This window comes from Gymnodraco acuticeps, unplaced genomic scaffold (assembly GCF_902827175.1).
Source record: "Gymnodraco acuticeps unplaced genomic scaffold, fGymAcu1.1, whole genome shotgun sequence".
Classification (NCBI taxonomy): Eukaryota; Metazoa; Chordata; class Actinopteri; order Perciformes; family Bathydraconidae; genus Gymnodraco; species Gymnodraco acuticeps.
Genome location: NW_022989913.1, coordinates 1808820 through 1828660, shown reverse-complemented (window position 1 = coordinate 1828660; position 19841 = coordinate 1808820). Strand labels below are relative to the sequence as shown.

The 19841-nt window shown below is 43.8% G+C and overlaps 1 protein-coding gene across 1 annotated transcript; it reads right to left on the bottom strand.

Annotated features, from left to right (window-relative positions):
• Window positions 1-18051: 18051 nt before the first annotated feature.
• LOC117541099 lies at window positions 18052-19444 on the bottom strand. The gene is made up of 2 exons (XM_034208198.1): window positions 18577-19444; window positions 18052-18376 (listed from the first exon to the last, which is right to left on the bottom strand). Exons 1-2 carry the CDS (start codon window positions 19396-19398, stop codon window positions 18287-18289), a joined length of 912 nt encoding a protein of 303 aa, XP_034064089.1. The 5' UTR covers window positions 19399-19444; the 3' UTR covers window positions 18052-18286.
• Between the last annotated feature and the right edge of the window lie 397 nt (window positions 19445-19841).

The following is a 19841-nucleotide window of genomic DNA, read 5'->3' as shown; positions in this document are numbered from 1 at the left end:
AATAAATTATTTATTGACTTCTTTCATTTTGTGACGCCTGAAGCCTAAAACTTTATAGTTACTTAGTATTCATGGATCAAACTTGAAGAATGAACATTCTTTGGAACACTTATTTGTGGCGATTGCATCACATTAATATGGAGTTAGCATAAATTACTCACAACTACATAATGAATGCGCATAGGCTCTCCAGGCAGTGAAATGCCTTTAAGAGGTAATACAATACAGAAGGACAATTGCAGTGGAGTTTTCCAAGCTGATTGCACAAAGCAGGTTGGAGTGCTATCAAAATGATGTTGGAAGAACCACTTTCTGACAGACGCACATCGAGATGAAAAGGCCTTGAAGGACTCTGATATTGCAAGGCTGGTCATGATGAATTATAAAAACATGTCGCTGCTAGGTTAAGGTCTCTGCCGGGTGCCTCTCATATACAGCAGGTTATTAAAATGTTTCTCTTCATAAGTAGAAGTATTTCTACGAATTCTCATGGGAAGAGAGCTTATGTATAACAGGCTTTTATGTCCCCAGGCACTCAAACGTTATTCTATTTCCTGCAGCTAGCAAAACATACTTTTGAACCCTTCCTGACAACTCAAGAAATCTACGAGTAGTTTGTTTAGTCCAGTCCAAGGACAAGTGAAACAATATAATGACATAGACAATAAGACCACAACATACTCACAATAAAACACATTGGAACACATCCAGACTAGGAAAGGAGTACTAAAACATAAAGTCAATAAAATATAAGATCACTAAAACCAAAAGGGATCTGGTTGTCTTGTGAAAGGGCAACAATTACACCACTAGGAAATGCTAGGGTAGAACAATTGTGTATTTCCACTTCAACTGGAATAAAAAAAGTGTATATAGGCTCTTACATGAATAAAATAAAAACAAAATGACCAACAGTATCCCCCAAGTTTGACCTATACTGCAAAGTGTTAGCACATCATTAGATGGCTGCAATACTTTGAAAAAGCCCTGCTAAGGACTGGCCCATTCATGGATGCTATTAATTGTTATATCATAGAACCATTTTCATAGAATTACTTGTGCATCACTCAACATATGCTGAATTTAATTCTAAGACAGAAATCAGTGTTAGCCACAGCACATCAGTCATCCTTGCCATCTTGCAGCTGGAAAACACACATCAGTCCGTGCCAGGGATTTAACATCTTAACATCTTTCTACTTACTGGTCCTCCTCTCTAATTCAAAGCCAAACTACCACCGCAATATCCTCACATCTCTCAACAGCCCTGGCAGTCCTTCTCCCGTCTGCTTTATTTCACTTCCAACATCCACATCAAATGATGTGGAATATTATGTCTGCAGAAAGCCACCCATTGAAAGCCAGGTTGTGGCACGCCAGACTTCAGTTTCAAGGGAAAAAAGAGGAAAGCTCGAGGACCAGAAGCAATTTTTGCATTCTGCTGCAGCTCACGCTTTGAATCATCATTAGTGTGATTAATTTTCCCTCCAGTCCTACAATCCTCATTGGTGATTCCCCTCCAACACTTTGGCCTCTCTCCACAAAAGTGACAAATGTGTTCCCATGGAAACAGACCTATCACACCATTGTCACCGCTGCCCTGTCAAATGAAACCCAGCTCTGCCAGAGAGGAACCAGCTGGTGACCTGACTGATCTCACGCCAGTACAACAGGGTGACTTTTCACAACCAAGTTGCTTTTAAACTGTGTTTGAGCTCTCGCTGTCATTGTTAGACACATGAACGCAACTGTTTCTTTTGGTCTCTGTGTCTCCCAGCCTCCCTTTCCCAGTTTTGTCTCTGTCTATCTTTCATCATACATCCCTTTTTTGCTTTCCCTCCTATGGTTTGTCTTCTACAAAGGCTCAGCACATCTCAGTTTGATCGCACCGGCCAGTTGAAATACAGCTGCCTTAAGGGGAGAAAAAGTTTTTCTATCCTATTCGGTCAGGAAATTACTTTGCTCATATTGCTCCAAAAAGCTCTGAAAGTTCTAAGTGATCAGAAGGAAGTGGAGTGAGGTAGTGACACACAGATAAATATGTCACTTTGCTGAAATTGTCTGACCCCACTGGGGAGAAAAAGTAATTCTCTTACAAGTGAGTCACAGTTGCAGCTACAGGTATTAATTAGGTGTAATTAACAAAGTGTATATACTGTACTGTTGTTCATACCTTTTACTTCATAATATTTCCTGCCCACAGCTCTTATGAACCTTATTTCCAGCAGCGGCAGCAAGCTGTTTTTAGCTTAATTTATATAGTGAAGCATTTAGAGGCAGCTTATTAGCGTTTATTATATTACCCTTAACACTCGGTACTATCTGAGATCCAATCTGCACTCTTATCCCCAAATGTGCATTTTAGTAGCACAACTGTCAGGACTGAGTTCTTGGAAGAGGACAACAGGACATTACTGGCTATTAACTATCTGCTGTTGAGTGTGTTTCTGTCAGGGTTGAGAGAGGCAAGCAGGACCCAAATGCAGATGAACAGAAAATACCTTTATTTCAAGGTTTAAAGACAGAACTCTTCCCAGTGAACACAGTCCAACAACAACAAGGAACTAACAAAGACTAACAGAAAACACAGAACCTAAATGCACACATGACTAATCAAATAAACAAGAGACAGGTGAGGAGGGAGGAGAAAACACAGGGGCACCAGGTGAACACAATCGGGTAATCAGGGAGGGAAAACAGACAGAAAGCAACAGGCAAAACAGGAGGTGAACACTTTTCAAAATAAAACAGGAAACCAAAGACAAAACACAACACAGACAGATCGTGACAGTTTCCCTGCGGATATAGTTTTGTGTTACTTTTTACAGTATTTAAAAGCCCTAAACCTTAATTTACATTAAAAAAAGACATTGAAATCACACTTTTTACAATACATGATAACATGATGAAGTCGAAAATGTGTACATTTAGGATTTAAGTGGGGAAATATATCATCACACTGAACACAGTGCAAATCTAACAGGAGGTGTAATTACACACACAGTCACAAAAAACTGCAAAAAACTGAAGCTAATTGTTGTTCAGTGTTTAGTCGCTCAGAGACACATGTACACACAAAGGAACAAGTGTGCACGTTGCTAGCTACTGTAGCTGCCAAGCTAACATCTGTACAGATGGTAAATTGCTTGTGTGTTTATTTGCCACAAACAGCCAATTAACCATCTGTAAAGCAGTCAAATTCTTGTGATTAAGACCAGACAAGAAGTTGCCTCACATTTGACCAGCCTAAGAATTTGATCTGAAAATATTTGAGGGAGCTTGCAGCACATGATGCTATAGAAACATTTCATTTAGTGTTTACCCAGCCTTAGTGTGCACAAATACTAACTAGGTTGTTTAAACACATACTTGGCTATAACAGTGGCGTAATGATATCAGCAGCAGTAGCTTGGTTTCTAGACAGCTCAGTGGAAGAATGCCTATTAGCTTCAGGTAGGTGCATTATCTGACTTCCTCACAGCAATAGGCAGCCTAAACACTAAAGAATGCCTGCATGATATATGAACACCTCATTTAATCTGCTTCTGTTTTAATCAGTCTTATTGTGCAGTGTCTGTAGGCATTTGATCTGTTGCTAACCGAGTCTACCCACAGCTCAGTGAACGCTCCCCTGATTAGACATGGCTCTCAACATACCGTACGTGTCTCTGCTTTCACAAGGTGGGAGGAGGTGAATCAATAGTCTCTCAAACACCGTCTCTGGATTGTGGAAATAAAGTCTCCAGTGAGTTGTGTGTTTGTGGGTCAGGTGCCCTCCGTTGTGAAAATCCCTTTCCTTAAAATACAGTGAGATCTCGAGAATACAAAAACCAGCTTCACTTTCCATGTTAGCATTTTCAAAGGGACAAATATTGATGATAGTATTACATAACACTTCCTCTTCCTCACCCCAGCTCTCTGTTATCTTTTACTCTTTTCCCAAAACAGTTCATTAAAAAAGTACAAAAGAGGAAGACAGCAATTTCTTCAACTAAACCGAAGGATACTGACATTGTTGAAACCCCACTTTGTATTTTAATGCCTTTGCTGTATGCACTGGCTTACATCTGCTAGACTTCTGCTCCACTACGTGATGAATTGATGAGGAATATCTACTATGAATTATTAATGAGACATATTTCGAGGACTGTTCGTATCTGAGGTCATAAAGCTCAAGAAGCCGTTTAACATATAACCACGTGATACATTTAAATATGTCTTTGGATTCTGCTGCAGTATGCAAAGGAAATTGACTCTAGTGGCTGCAGAAATAGCCAATTCTGGTTGACGTCCTTATCCGTTAGATGCATAAAATGGGAGAAAATTGCAAGGATACAAGTTACACAACATACATGAATACTCTCCTGCATTTCTCATGGTGATGACTGGCTGGAGGTCAGAGTGTACACACTATTCTACAGCCCCCACACTACTTGGAAAAGATAGATGCACAATGAGGCTTCTTGACAGTGGCTATCAGAGCAACTGCTGCGGACTTGGCCACAAAGCGAGGACTCGGGACATATTGCTTTGGTTAATGACTGGTGACACTTGCAAGATTTGTGATCTTTGAAGGTCGTGCCCCTGCTGAAGTAGCACAAGGAGGGGAATAAGTTGTGGGCTGATCCCTGCTGAAAGCTGCAGGAATGAACATCGTCGTGATTCATCTCTGTCTCATCGCCCCTGCAGCCGGGAGCTGCCATGGACGGCCGCTCTCTGTGACACTTTCTTCACTGGCCAGTTCTCAGCCAGTGACAGCGGCCATGTGCTCAAATGTAGGCAAGTGTGGATGAAATTGAAGCACTCTGTCTTTCTCGCTACAGCACAGACCAGTGTTTTCTAGTAAAATGCCATAAAAGCAGTGTCTTGCCATTGCTGTTTATTACTGCTTTGGGCTGTTACATTACATTACATGTCACTTGTTAGACGCTTTTATCCAAAGCGACTTACATACTCAATACTGTGGGCAATCCCCACAGGAGCAATTTGGGGTGAAGTGTCTTGCCCAGGGACACAACGACATGCTGACTGCAGTGGGGTTTGAACCTGTGACCTCCTGATCCGAATACCAACTCACAACCCACTGCACCACAGGCCTCCCAAAACAGTCAGGTGATCGTACAGGTTTAATCCCCGGGTTAGCAAAATGAACAAGGGAAATCGTGAAGTTACCACCCAAACTGTGTTTAACATTGTGAAGCTGACAATTGAGCGGCCCGACCAAGCAAGGAGGCAGAGGCAGAACGTCCAAAAATACAACCCGGTGTGGGCATTTATTAAATCATACACATATGATATGACACAGCCTCAATCTGCTGCTCCTGTCCGCACAGTCAACAGCCACCACACTACCAGCCTCCTCAACAGACAGGGAAACAGAGCCTAAATACACACACTCTAATCAGCACAACAAGACACAGGTGAGGGGGGAGGAGACAACACAGGACACCAGGTGCACACAATAATCAGCCACAGACATCAACATATTATTTGCACCCTGATTACTCTCAACCGCTGTCATCCTTACACCAGCATAACTACTCTTGGCGCTCTCGCAAACTCCCCTATCTTTTCAGGCGGAGCCGAGGACCCGACCAGCACCTGCCAGACAACATTCCAATAAATACGGTTTAATCAGTTAAAAGATACTACCTCAATAATTAGTATGAATTATGTGCAAATATGTAATGTGCAATCGCGCTAATAAAGTGCAATATTACCCGGCCTGAAGCCGTCAGTCCATAGTTACCTTCGTCACAAACATCAAACAGCGACACACTGTAGTTATGTGTGCACCTAGTTTACTTACACAATCAAGGATGTGCACTCACTCCAGGTTTTACTTCCCAATAAAGTGGTTTAGATGGTCTGGATAAACTGTTTCCTGTTTCTGGCTCATTTTACAAGCCTCTGATTGTCCCATTGGCTTGGGTTTCTTGCCCCATCTGTCTTGTTACAATGTCACCATGTTCCCAGATCTCAGCAATTACTTTGGTCATTAGTACAGAGTTATTATAACTGATGACAAATAAGGCCACCACTACTTCATTAACACCAAATTGTAACAAACTATAATCATCATTTAATCCTATTTTATATGATGGCATAGAGTAGAAATCATATTCATTATGTGACATCCAGTATTTACTGTGTAGTATTACTTCCTCTATCTTTAACAATACTCACTCACCCTATGCATAATGAATGTCTTAATATTCATGCTAGGATTCGGAGGAATTAACCATGGTGGATTTAAACACCCTCATCTCATGTGTACTTTGTCTTCATTAACCCAAAGATCAATATGTCATTAGCTCAATTAAGGCAGACATTGATGATATTGAGCCCGTCGTTGTATTGGTTCCGAGTCACTTCATCCCACCCTTAACCCCGTGGTAGGCCATTCACACAGCGAATCCCCCTTCCTATCTCCTACTGTCCTGTGTATTGCCTTCTGCAAGACAATTTTCATAATAGTGTTTGTGGAGTAAACAGAGCTTGTTATGATTGTGTGTGCAAAACTCATGCATATGCCCCTCGGGTGAGGGGGTTAGCTAATAGAGGCAAAAGGAATACCAAAATACCATGTAAAAAGGCTGTTACTCTGCACGCCAACACAGCTACAGCCTGAAAAATGAGGTCTGGTTAATTTTATAACTATGCTGATGAATCGGAGCAGTTCATGTTTCCCCAGTCTAACTAAATGTTCCACTAGCACATTGATGTAATGCTAATTCAGAGCCAGAAAGACATGTTTTGTTATGAAAGCAATTTGCAATGTACACATAGAGAAAAGGAGGGACATTCAAGGTCGTAAAGCAGGAAGATGGCCTTGAGAGAATTGTAAAGACGTCTTAAGAAAATAAAGTAACATCTTAATAACGTTCACAATCGAGGCTGTTAAAAGTTTTCTTTCATTACCGCCTTTAATATTCCAAAGGTTTTTTTTCTCAATTTCTTCAATGTAGCGCCGTCTCAGTTAACGACCACAAAGAACCATTTTCAAAGGGGCTTTACATTACTCCATTACATTTTAAATATTTCATCATACAGGCAGAGACAGATAGCATAACAGAAGTGTAGACTGGTGCTTCTCTTGAAATAGTAGCTTTAAATCCTCTGTGCTCGCATTCTTGAAGCTACTCTTGGTCTGAGGGTACGAGGTGGGCAGAAATGATTCAGACCCGTATCCTCGTCACCCCAGCTGATTCCTGCTCAGAGCCGAGAGGACCAGGTGTCACCAAGCTGTGTTTAATAGGATCTCCTGAAGCCTCTTAATATTCCATGACTCCGGAGCTGTGTCCCACTTTCTGGATGATATTACTCCTCATATATTTTGCCTCTTGGGTTTGCCTCCATTATATGTCATCAACCAGCTAGTCAGTTGCACTAAACTGTCACATTGTCTGCTTCTTATTTGCTATAATTACACTGCAGTTTATTACCAAGGGGTTCCACTTTTTACAGAGCAAGTTGAGGAATATGTCTCTGTAATGCGCGTTAAAGCAGAGAGGTCAGGTGTCTGCATCAATAAAACAACAGCATTTTTAAACACTTATTTAGCTCTGTTTAACAGGGAATTATTCAGTAAGCACTGTATGTTTTAAATATATTTAATTAAAGGTCTAACACTTTTCAAGGCAAACACTTGCACCCGCTGACCTGCTTTTCATGCTTCATTTGAAAATACAAGCAAGGAGAGAGAGACCGTACCTGACTGCAATACATAAACAACAACAAAAGATGGACGTGTCATTCCCGGGGCAGGACCTTAAGAGACTCCAAAACACACAAAGACACATGGCTGCCCGGCTCATGACCTGCTCAGACAGCCTGGCACATCAAAACGTCTGCCGATTGTATGGTCAGCTGCTTGTCATTACAAAGCCTCTTGACAGCTTTTGTCTTTATTTAGTCGTGTCACCTAGCTGGCTCTGGGTCAGCTATAGGGCTTATTTCTTTACTTAGGTTGCCGCAGCTTACATAGACTGGAGAGACAAAGGCTGTCGTAGACTTTCTGTCTTCATCACTCCGCAGGCTGCCCGCTGTGTCCGGAGCTTTGTTTGGTGTTTGTGGTGTTGAGATAAAGATCAAAGTTTTTGCTGTAGTTAAATTTAGATGTTCGCATTGGCTGGGCTTTATTAAAAGTGCTTCACAAGACCAGAGTGGACACTACAAAGAAATCAAATATCTTCAGAATGCACAAATGTAAGTTGTGATCATAATCGGTACTATTTGGATGTCTAAAATAGATTTCATATTTAATATTTTGGCCCATATATACATTAAGAAAAAGTTTTGAGTTGAGAACAAACTGTGGTGACACGTTATTGGACATAATTCACCTTGCTTATTGTGTTGCCACACGGACCCTTTAGTGGGGAACACCTGTAGCTTTAGCTGCCATTCCTGCTAGCTCATCAGGCAGAGCAGTGCATGTGTTAACCTCGCTGAAAGTAATGGATAATAAAGATTGGAACTCCATTCTTAATACACCGCCTCCGACTCTCTTTTCACGGCACTACAAAACACTCATTTAGAAATAGTTGGACATTTTGGATATACACACTTGTTCTTGGAGGCGGAGGAAACAGCTATCCTGGCTGTGTCCAAAGTTAAATTATATGCCTACCAACATCTAATTAGGCATAATCTCAGCTAAACTAATCCTGGCTATACTGTAGCTCCAAAAACACACAGCTATGAAAGTGGTATCAAACTTCTCATCTTCTGTGTGGGCAGAAAGTGAAATATACTTATTTTTCCTGTAATCTTTTTAGAGGTTTAGATGTGTTTTAACGGTTCCTCAAACTTTGCAATTATAGGACTGACAAAGGTATCTCAGCTTTAAAGTATTCTGCCTTACTCTCTGTAACACAATAATTGTGGTCTGCAGTAATGAATTCATACCTACAGTATATACTGTAACACGGTTGCACAACCCTGAGTAGTTCCATACAGCACTCAGTGTAGAAGAGCCTGAGCCCTGCATTAACCCCTGCTCTGCCACCACTGATGCAGGTAAGATATATATGTTCAAGGCAAACATAATTAAACATGTGGGCTGAAACACATCACTAGAGGCGATGTGAGGGAGATGCAAGCTTCTGGATCCTGACATGTTGTGCAGCTTCCTGCCTCCTCTCACATAATGCTGCACATTTGTCACTCCCGCTCCCGCCTACACGCTCTGCCGCTGATGCGCAGGAGGGTTCACGCTCTTTGGAGTGGCAGACTCACTTTTATAGCAACAAGGTTGTGCGGGGCAGACACGCTCACCGGCGGACGTATTCATTATTCAATAAACATTTTACATATTTCCCGTTATGAAAGTGCAACGTTGACTTGGTGTGATTATCCTTTGTGGCTGTGCACTCTAGGCTATAGTGGAGATAAACCCGGAATACCAACGATCAATGACTCCTGGGAAGGGCAATAAAGGTGTATTACAGTAAGGAGGACTTTTATAGAATTGGATTTTAATATTCTGTCAATACGTAAAAAGTCCAAACGTTTTGGCAGCTTGAAATCATCAGATATGATTTAGGCTATTGTTGATTTGACCAGTTTTTAAAAAAATATTTTGTCTCATCTTTTGTACTTTGTAAAATATTGTCATTGTTTACAGCACATTAATCTAGGAATACTCAGAGCATTACACAAATATAATACACTTCACATGACTGCCACTATAAAGACTGGTATAGGATTACATACTGTACAGTGCTGTGGTCGGAACTAAAAATAGCTCAGGGGTTAAGGTACAGGTTAAGGTTAGGGATGTAATGTTGAAGGTTAGGGGTTAAGGCATGAGTAGACAGGTATAACTTAATAACTTTGTGTGTGTGTGTGTGTGTGTGTGTGTGGTGTGTGTGTGTGTGTGTGTGTGTGTGTGTGTGTGTGTGTGTGTGTGTGTGTGTGTGTGTGTGTGTGTGTGTGTGTGTGTGTGTGTGTGTGTGTGTGTGTGTGTGTGTATATATGTGCTCTGGTGTTTATTTTTGGGAGTGTACATCTGTGTCTGTATTTTCAACGCTGAGCTATATAGAAAAATTATCTGTGTTTTTGTGCCATTGCTGCCAAAAACAGTAGACTGATAACCTGATTTGTCGGTAACCTTACACTTGGGGGACGCTGATGACAAATACCTTCCTGGGAGGCCTTGGCAGCCGCAGCCCATATATTACTGAAGGGTCACCTTGGCCCGGTCCCCATCTCATCACAAAGTAGCGTTCAGTACCTTCTCCTATGGACAAGGCCATACTTCATGCTGCCATATATCTTACCTGCTGGAGCATCTCTGGGTGTATCAGTATAAATAGGAGAAAACTGATAAACTCACTGTGGCTCCTTGCAGTGTGGTGCAAAAACAATAATATTTCCTACAGCAGTCCAGAGATAAAGAACTGCCTGCTCTGTTCCACATGAAATATTGGTCTACGTCACACACACACACGAAACAGACATGAAAACAGCTATGCAGAGTTTCATCTAAGACAAGTATAATGAAAGATAAGCTACTGATGTGTCACAGCTCTTTAGCCTGAGGTATCAAACTGCATCTGTTGTGTTTTACAGTAACTACAAAAGACAGTAATCCAAATGTGGAGCAGGCCTTGAAGGAAATGTAGGATTCAGCAACTTCAGACGTACAATAAAGGCAAAAGGTACAATACAAAATAGTAGAGGGGGTTGATAAATACTGGTTACCTAGCAACAAGCATCTTAGAGAGAGCTCAAACAATAGCTATGACCCGTGTGCTGCGGTCATATCATTCGTCATGATTAAGCAAAGGGAGGCAAGTCAAATTAAGAGATGAACAATCATGGCCGTTTTAATGGCTCTGCTATTTCTGCCAAACCATTAGCGGAAGCTAAAACTATTGTTTTGTGGGACCATTTCCAAAACGACAATAATCAAAAATGGTTACAAATGGTTACCAGTTTGTGGTGTGTTTGTAAAAATGTGGCCTGTGGCAGAAGATATCAGTTCCAGAGTGTGCGTCTAATGAATAGACACTTTAATTTAATTTAACACTGATGAATATCGGTGTCTAGCTCTGGTGCTCTTTATATATGTGCATTTGTGTGTGTGGTGTTGAGTAGGAGGAAAAGTTTGTGCACTTGAATGCCAATAAGAGTGAGAGCGTAAACAGTTTCTATGAGTAAACTTGGGTTTGTGTGTGTGTGGGTAGAATCTGATCGGTGCTCCCTTTCCCCTCAGTGTTTCTCCGATCAATGCCCTCCCACAGGAGACCTCATGACTTCACTCACAAAGAGATTTTGTTACCCTTTTCCCCCTTGTCTAGGAAACACGACCCTTCTCGAACCAAATACCTTTTTTTCAACCATTTTCCTTTTGGAGAGCCTCCATGTCATAGTCTTCTGTGTTGCATGCTTATCTGGTTGGAAGGCCATAGTGATATGCAAGCACAGACAAATAAAAAACTAAAACACAGGAAATAATAAATAATGAATGCAGGATCTGCAATTGTCTCCTTCTTATTGATTCCTATCCAAACTGCCTGCGCTTAGATTGTTGGCTAACCTATTTATTTTAATTGTGTGTTGTCTGGAGATGCTTGCTGTTTGCTATTGTGAAATGTTGAAAAGTTGCAGTTGAATTTCCGTCTATTGTCATAATTTCAGTGAATGACATACATTACTTTGTACTGAAAGCCAACAGTAAGGTAAAGTAGCTTCACAAATGTGATGCTTCATCAATGCTTTAATTTTGTGATGATTAAAAGTAGCTCAACAGCACCTCTGACCTAATAATTAACAGTAATTCCTGATAAGGTTTTAAACCCCTGCTATCTCTGGGCTCTCAAACCATGTACGAAAAGTTTCAATTAATACAAGAAAATGATACTGAATACTTTTATCTTTTAAAATTGCATATCAGGCTGTAATAGTGTTAGCTCTGGGAATATTAATGTTACATTAGACACTGTGGAATAAATATCTGCACAATTCCAAGGAACACTAAAGGATAATAACATCAGATTACCATTACCGTTGTTTTTGGAGTAGTTTATAATTATAATCCCTGTTATGGGACACTGAAGTCACCAAAGTAATTGCTGAGATGTGTGAACACTGCAGTATCGCCACACTGTCTAACGCAGCAAGAAACAATCAGACACCTTGTAAACATACCAACAGTTAAGCAAGTTCCTCCTGACCTCTGTATTTGACGATAAAACTAATAATGAGTGTAATCAAAATGTTCGTCATAATCCCTTATTGCACCGGATAATAAACCGAGTTATCCGTTAGAAGTGGCATCACAGGATTAGTACCTGTGTGAGTCTAAATGCCAGCCTTTAAATGATCTTTGTTTAATAGCCAATTTACTAGTGGGACTAAAACAGCTACCCTGAATTTTAACAAGCGTAAACACCATTTCAGCAGCGACTTCCTTAGGCAAAACTTTATTGACATTTTCGGAAGGTTTAAACTGAAGTTATTTCTATTCTTTCCAGTTTGTCAATGTTAAAGCTATGGTTACAGCAACAACAGTGCTGAACAGTATACAAAAGAAAATAACAGTATGGATAAACAGAAGAGTTATGGGGACTGTTTCGGAGACAGATTGGAGTAGCAGGTTGCAGGCCTTTGTTTCACCCCTCCCGTATTCAAGCTGACTCTCAAAACTGCGGTTCAACACGTTTGTGCTTACGGTGGCATTTTTGGGGATGTCTCAAAGTGGCTGCCGACTCATGCAGAAGGGAGAAAGTTGACAGAATGATGATTCTCAGCCCCTCGGTGCTTAACAAATACAGATGGTACAGTGTGTAAATGGAGGCTTAAGGATTGGGACACATAGGAGAAAGAGAAGAGGAAAAACGCAATGAGACGTGTTCATCCAAATTGAGACGGTGAGCAGAGCTGAATGACAACACAGTGTGTCGGAATTAAAGGGGAAGATAATGGCAGCCAAAGAGATGAAGAGCAGCAATCGAGCTGAAGAGAGGGAAGATACAGTGAATGGGCAGAGAGTGGGCTGATCTGAGAGAAAGACCTGTTTACCAAAGAGTGGAAGGCAGCGGACGAGAAAGAGACTGCAACAGAAGAGAGATAGATAATCGACGTCTGTGAGAGGGAATGAGAGAGGGGGCGGCTGCTGAGAGTGAAACAGTCAGTGACAGAGTGCACAGCGGGTAGAGAATAAGATAAAGGTAAGAGAGGGGGCGTAGGTTGTGAGGGAGAGATTTCCAACAAATGGGAGACAGTTGTAGGCAAAGAAAAGGACAGATGAGAGTTCCCGCCGTTGCTCCTGGTCGCAGTGCTTGAGCCAATCGCCAGGAAGGATGCGACCCTGGTTGGGCCTGTGGAGGGCATCAGGCAGGACGAGCTCTTGCAATGGGGACATTAACAAAGCGTGAAATTAAAGCTGCCATGCTGCAGGGATCCTGGGCTCTGCCTTAAAATGCCATCATCATCACCCCTCTGATGCCTGCCTGGAGGCTGGAGGGAGGCGGTGGCTGTGGGGCACTGACAGGGTGCTGAGGGGTAATAGAGCCTGCCGTATTACCGTAATGATGTGTGGAGAAAGGACAGAGGAGGGAGATTATAAAACGAGGCTCGAATCATTCCTGCGTGACAGCACTGCTCTATCTGGTCCCACAGGCGGCGGCTCTGCCTCCCAGGTGGAGCACTCATGGAGTGACAGCACTTCTGAGTTGTGTGTGAATTAAGAAATGCTGACAAGGCTTATTTGTGTGCGCGTGTTTTCCAACTCGAACAACTAATTGCATTGCACCTGCATGTCTGTTTCCCCAAGTGGAGTTCAGCTGACAGGATGAGGTGACATTCTGGTAAACACACTATTCAGCGTTTTGATTTATCGCTGACGCCCGGACGTGAAATGGCAGTGGACATAACAACACGTTTCCTCTGCAGTAGTCACTTAACCCTTCTCTTGCGTTAGGTCATACCCCCCTTCCCATGCTATTTTCGGTCAAAATTGACCGGTGTGTTTTGAGTGATATCTCTGGAACCCCTTATCCAATGTTGATGGTTGACATCTCATTTGAACAGTCAAAGCAAGTAGGATCAAGGGATGACAGACAGAATGACACCAGGGGTGAATTTCATATTATTTTTGGCAGTAAGTTCAAAGATAGTGCTTATTTTACATGACTGTATATTATAAAAATGCTTTCCATGTAGGCTGTGTTTACTGGATATGGAAATGATTTAGTTAGTGTGGTAGCTGAGATTCTTCCCGTTCCAATGATGTATGGGATGTATTGATTTGATACAAGAAAGCCAGTGTTTCATGTCATGGTCCGGACCCACCGGTGGCCCCATCAAGTTCAGCATTCACTGTGATGAATATAAAATAAGACACTGATACTGTTTTCCCCAATGAACATGTATTGAAAGAGAAATATACCAAAACAGAACATGTGTGTGTGTGTGTTCACGTGTGTTCACGCACATAGTTGGCAATGCAAAATTGTGGAATGTCACCTCAGGCTCCTCTCCCTCAGGGGCCTCTCCCTCAGGTTCCTCTATCTCAGGGGCCTCTTCCTGGTCTGTTGTAGGCTCATAGTCTGGATCGCTGTTGTCTTCCATTTCTGAGACATCTTCCTCTATCTCCTCTTCATCTGGTTCAATCTCCGCTTCATCTGGTTCAAAAATGTGTCCAGAGCAACTCGTACAGAAAATCGCCTAATCGGTCGCCTGCTCATTGTGTCAATGAGTCAAATGTGAGCAAGGCACAAATATAACTGCTTGAGAGCCAGTAAGGGAGGCGCATTTAGCGCGAGAAAGTGGGAGGTTTGTGTTTCTCAAGGGGCACAGAGCTCGCACCTGTGAGAAGGTATATGATACATTGTATCATACAGCGCGAGAAAGGGAGAGGTGTGTGTGTGTGTGTGTGTGTGTGTGTGTGTGTGTGTGTGTGTGTGTGTGTGTGTGTGTGTGTGTGTGTGTGTGTGTGTGTGTGTGTGTGTGTGTGTTTTCCATCTGCAGGATGAACATAATACACTCATACCCATTCATTTTCTATGGCTGTCATATCTGACCGAAAACGTCAAGGGTGTTTCACTGTTGAATAAAGCACTCACAATTCAATGCAAGTGGTGATCATCAAGTGTATATGTTCAGAGGCCTAGTGTGGAGGATAACTTAAGGTATTGAGGCAATTGGATGAAAAACATAATATTTATGATTAAAATAAAAGTCATTCGGTCACTTTTGACCCGAAACGCAAGAGAAGGGTTAAGTTTGTATTTTGTTTTAGTTCCCTGTGAGCCTCGTCTCAGAGTTGCCCTTTTAGGGACTCAACGCAGGTCACAGCTTTTACTCTACTCTTATTGTTCTATTTCAGTCCGACAATTTTTTTGTCAATCAATAATTATTGAAGTTATTTACTTCAAAACACATACGTCTTTGCGAACCATATTTTTTCTACCATTTTTGGTTTCCATTCATTTAGGTGAAGCATGAAAATCAATTAGCACTAGCATGAATTAGCAATCGAGTGATCAAGTCTGCAATCATTTTCTGTCAAACTTAAATTATTGATATGAGGTAATGGCAGCACTTTCAGCAGCATGCCAACTGATTTATATACAGAACTGCACAAAGTATAGAACCAAGAGAACCAAAAAGTGATTTGTCAAGCAACAATGCTGAATATTTGTAATTGGTTATAACCATTTCAAATATCTTAAGTTCTTGGTCAAAGCAATTTCACCTTGGGCTCAGAAAAGGCATTGTTCTCTATGTTCTTACATTTTGTAACAGGCCGGGGCAGATAAAGAGGAAAATGGTAGTGAAGCAGTCACGACAGAGGCAGTGTTCAAATCCAAAAAGAGGCTTTATTGCGGTTCAACTAAAAAATACCTTTTACAATAGAAAGGCTAACGTAGCCGGGCCGCTAACCGACTTGCCAGCTTACAACTGTTTCCTCACGCTGGGAGTCTCCTGCTCCCTCCATGTGCCACACACAACTGAGCAACTCTAGGTGCTTTTGTCTCCCTTGAGGGAGTGATTAGCACCAGGTGTGAGGTCTCCCCACCTGCTCCCAATACTGATAATTGGCAGCGGGTGGAGCCACCTATTGGGAATGTAGGTGTCTCTCACTACTCTGCCTCCCAGTCCCTTACACCCCCCCCCCCCTTCAGTTCTGGCCGAGGAGAGGTGACCATGGTCCTCAGGGCATCTCTACGGGACAGAGCATCTGCATTCCCATGCTTAGCTCCGGCTCTGTGGATGATAGAGAAGTTAAACTCTTGTAGTGAGACAAACCACCTTCCTACTTTAGCATTTGTGTCTTTTTTATTTGCCATCCAGATCAGTGGGGCATGATCAGTTACCAGAGTGAAGTGTCGTCCCAAGAGGTAATACCGGAGGCGCTCAAGCGCCCATTTTATTGCTAGGCCTTCTTTCTCCACAGTAGCATACCCTTGTTCCCTTGTGTTCAGCTTCCGGCTGATGTACATGACGGGGTGTTCCTCACCTTGAACCTCCTGGGATAGTACTGCTCCTATGCCCACCTCTGACGCATCCGTCTGCACAATCATCCCCCGGCTGAAGTCTGGGGTCACCAACACCGGCCGTGCGCAGAGAGCCCTCTTAAGTCCCTCAAAGCCGTGTTCAGCCTCTCCTGTCCACTTGACCATTAGCGGCTGTGAGTCTCTGGTCAGGTCTGTAAGGGGAGAGGCGACTGTGGAGAAGTTTGGGATGAAACGGCAATAGCAGGACGTCAGACCCAAGAAGGTTTTCACCTGTTTCTTTGTTGACGGCCGTGGCCAGTCCTGGATCGCCTGAACCTTCCTTTCTTGTGGTCTAACGTTGCCCCGCCCAATGGTGAAGCCCAGATATTCGGCTTCCTCCAGTCCAAGCTTGCATTTTCTTGGATTGGCTGTCAAGCCCGCCCTTCGGAGAGATTCCAGCACTGCTGCAAGCCTTGTGAGATGGCTATCCCATGAGTCACTGTGGATCACAACGTCATCCAAATAGGCAGCTGCATACTCACGATGTGGCCTCAGAACCTTGTCCATCAGTCTCTGGAACGTGGCTGGTGCTCCATGAAGCCTGAAGGGAAGCACAGTATATTGGTACAGCCCTGTGGGGGTGGCGAAGGCCGTCTTCTCTCTTGAGGCTGCTTCAAGTGGGACCTGCCAATACCCTTTCGTCAAGTCCAGAGTGCTGATATATCTGGCTTCCCCAAGCCGATCAATCAGCTCATCTATCCTGGGCATAGGATACGCATCAAACTTGGAAATTTCATTCAACTTTCTGAAATCATTACAGAACCTGTTGGTTTTGTCGGGCTTAGGAACCAGAATGACAGGGCTTGTCCACTCACTGTGAGATTCTTCAATCACCCCCATAGCCAGCATTTTCTGCACTTCTTGCTCAATGGCCGCCCGTCTTGCCTCCGGCACCCGGTAGGGCCGCATCTTTACCTTTTGGCCAGGCTCTGTGTGGATTTGATGTTCCACCATCGTTGTGCGTCCAGGTCGTAGTGAGAACACGTCCAAAGTCTGCTGAACCAGTTCCTTGATTTGTTGTAACTGAGCTTTGGACAGCCCTGGACCGTATTCCACTTCTCCCGACCTCCTGGTCGGGAGAAGAGGGGGACACAACCGGGGAACCACAACACAGCAGTGCCTCTTGGGCGTACCATTTCTTTAACAGGTTAACATGGTATATTTGGGATGGTTTGCGACGGCCAGGTTGGCGTACCTTGTAGTTGACTGGTCCCACCTTCTCTACCACTTCATAGGGACCTTGCCACGATGCCAGGAATCTGTGTTCTGTGGTGGGGACCAGGAGAAGCACTTTATCCCCGGGCAGGAACTCACGCGGTTGGGCACCTCTGTTATACACTTTCCTCTGGGCTTCTTGGGCTTGAGCCATGTGCTCTCTGACCATGGGCCAAACATCTTTCATATGCGTCTACATCGTCTCTACATGCTCAATCAGGCTCCGATGGGGGCTTGGTTGCTCCTCCCAGGCTTCCTTCGCGATGTCAAGAAGTCCTCTGGGCTGTCGGCCGTACAGCAGCTCGAAGGGGTAGAAACCGGTTGAAGCCTGTGGAACTTCCCTGATTGAAAACAGGACATAGGGCAGAAGCTGGTCCCAGTTACGACCATCCTTGTCAACAACCTTCTTTAACATGGATTTCAATGTCTTGTTAAAGCGCTCTACCAATCCGTCTGTCTGAGGATGGTAGACAGATGTACGAAGCTGCTTTACCTTGAATAGCCTGCAGAGACCCTTCATTATCTTGGACATGAAGGGAGTGCCTTGGTCTGTTAGTATCTCTTTAGGAATCCCAACTCGGCTGAATAGGTGAAGCAGCTCCCGTGCAATCACTCTCGTTGTCATGTTCCTCAAGGGAATGGCCTCCGGGTACCTGGTTGCATAGTCAAGGATCACAAGAATATACTGATGTCCCCTGGCAGACTTCACCAGCGGTCCCACTAAGTCCATGGCAATGCGAGAAAACGGTACATCGATTATCGGTAGAGGTATTAGGGGATTTTTAAAGTGTGGCTTGGGACTCATCTTTTGACATTCAACACAGGTGCGACAATAATCCTCTATAGCTCTTACCACCCCTGGCCAGTGGAACCGGCTCCCAATCCGCTGCCTTGTCTTCTCAACCCCTAGGTGGGCCCCTAGGACATGGCTGTGAGCCAGATGCAACACTGTGGACACATATTGTTTTGGGACCACCAACAAGTCTCTTCGCTGACCTTCAACCTCTTTGGCATAGTATAACAGATTATTTTTGATTAGGAAATGAGGACATGTAAGCTCACCTACTCCTGGAACAGGTTTTCCCTCTATTTCCGTAACATTACTGCGTGCATGCAGCAGATTGGGGTCTTCCATCTGGGCGGTCCCGAACTGGCCCTTCAAACTTGGAAGCAATGCGACTTCACCCTCCTCATCCCCTGTGCTTAGGTCTTCAGGGAAAGCAACAAAAGGGTTATCATTTGCCTCGTCTGCACTGGAAGATTGGTTGCCTCTCTGCTCCTCCGGCACAGCACACACAACTTTGGGGAACTGCTGAGGAGACGTACCCGGGGTGGCAATTTGTCCTTTCTCTCGCTTTCCTTTGGCACGCCTGGGATTTTTGGGCCTCCCCTCCTTCTGGTGCCGCAGGCGCTTGTATAGTGGGCAGTCTCGCCCCACCAAGACTGGGACTGGTAGGGAAGGAACCACCCCCACTTTCAGCTCACAGCTGCCTTTAACTGTGGTAAGGTGGACGAGGCAAGTGGGGTATAATTTAGTGTCCCCATGGACACAGGAGACGGCCACAGTCTCTTTGGATGGCAAATGGTCGAGGAGGTGGGGTTGAATGAGGGACACCACACTTCCTGAGTCCACTAGCGCCTCTGCATCTTTTCCATTTACCTTGACTGGTATCATTTGAGCCAGGGAGCTTTCCTGTGCCCAGCAAGAGTCAAGAAGGTGGCAAGGCCTTGACCAGATGAGTGGGCGGTCAGCATTAGCTCATCCTTCCCTGGGCAATCCCGGGCAATGTGGCCTATCTCCCCACACTGGTAGCAACGCGGTTGGCCCTCTGGCAGGTAGGACTGTCGTCGCCTTACCTCTTCGGGTTCCCATCGCGGTTCTCGTGCCCGTCTAGTCCGTGATGCTTCCCCACTGGCTTTCCGGCCCCACTCGGTGTCTGGTCGTGTGGACTTAAGCAGGTCCGCTGTGACCACGTGGCTCTCCACTACGTCAACCAACTCATCCAGACTGGCTGGATTCTGCTGGCTTGCCATTTTCTTGGTCTCATAGGGCAGAGACCGAATATATTTGTCCATCATTATCCTCTCTAAAACACTCAACTTTTCGGGGTCGCAGGT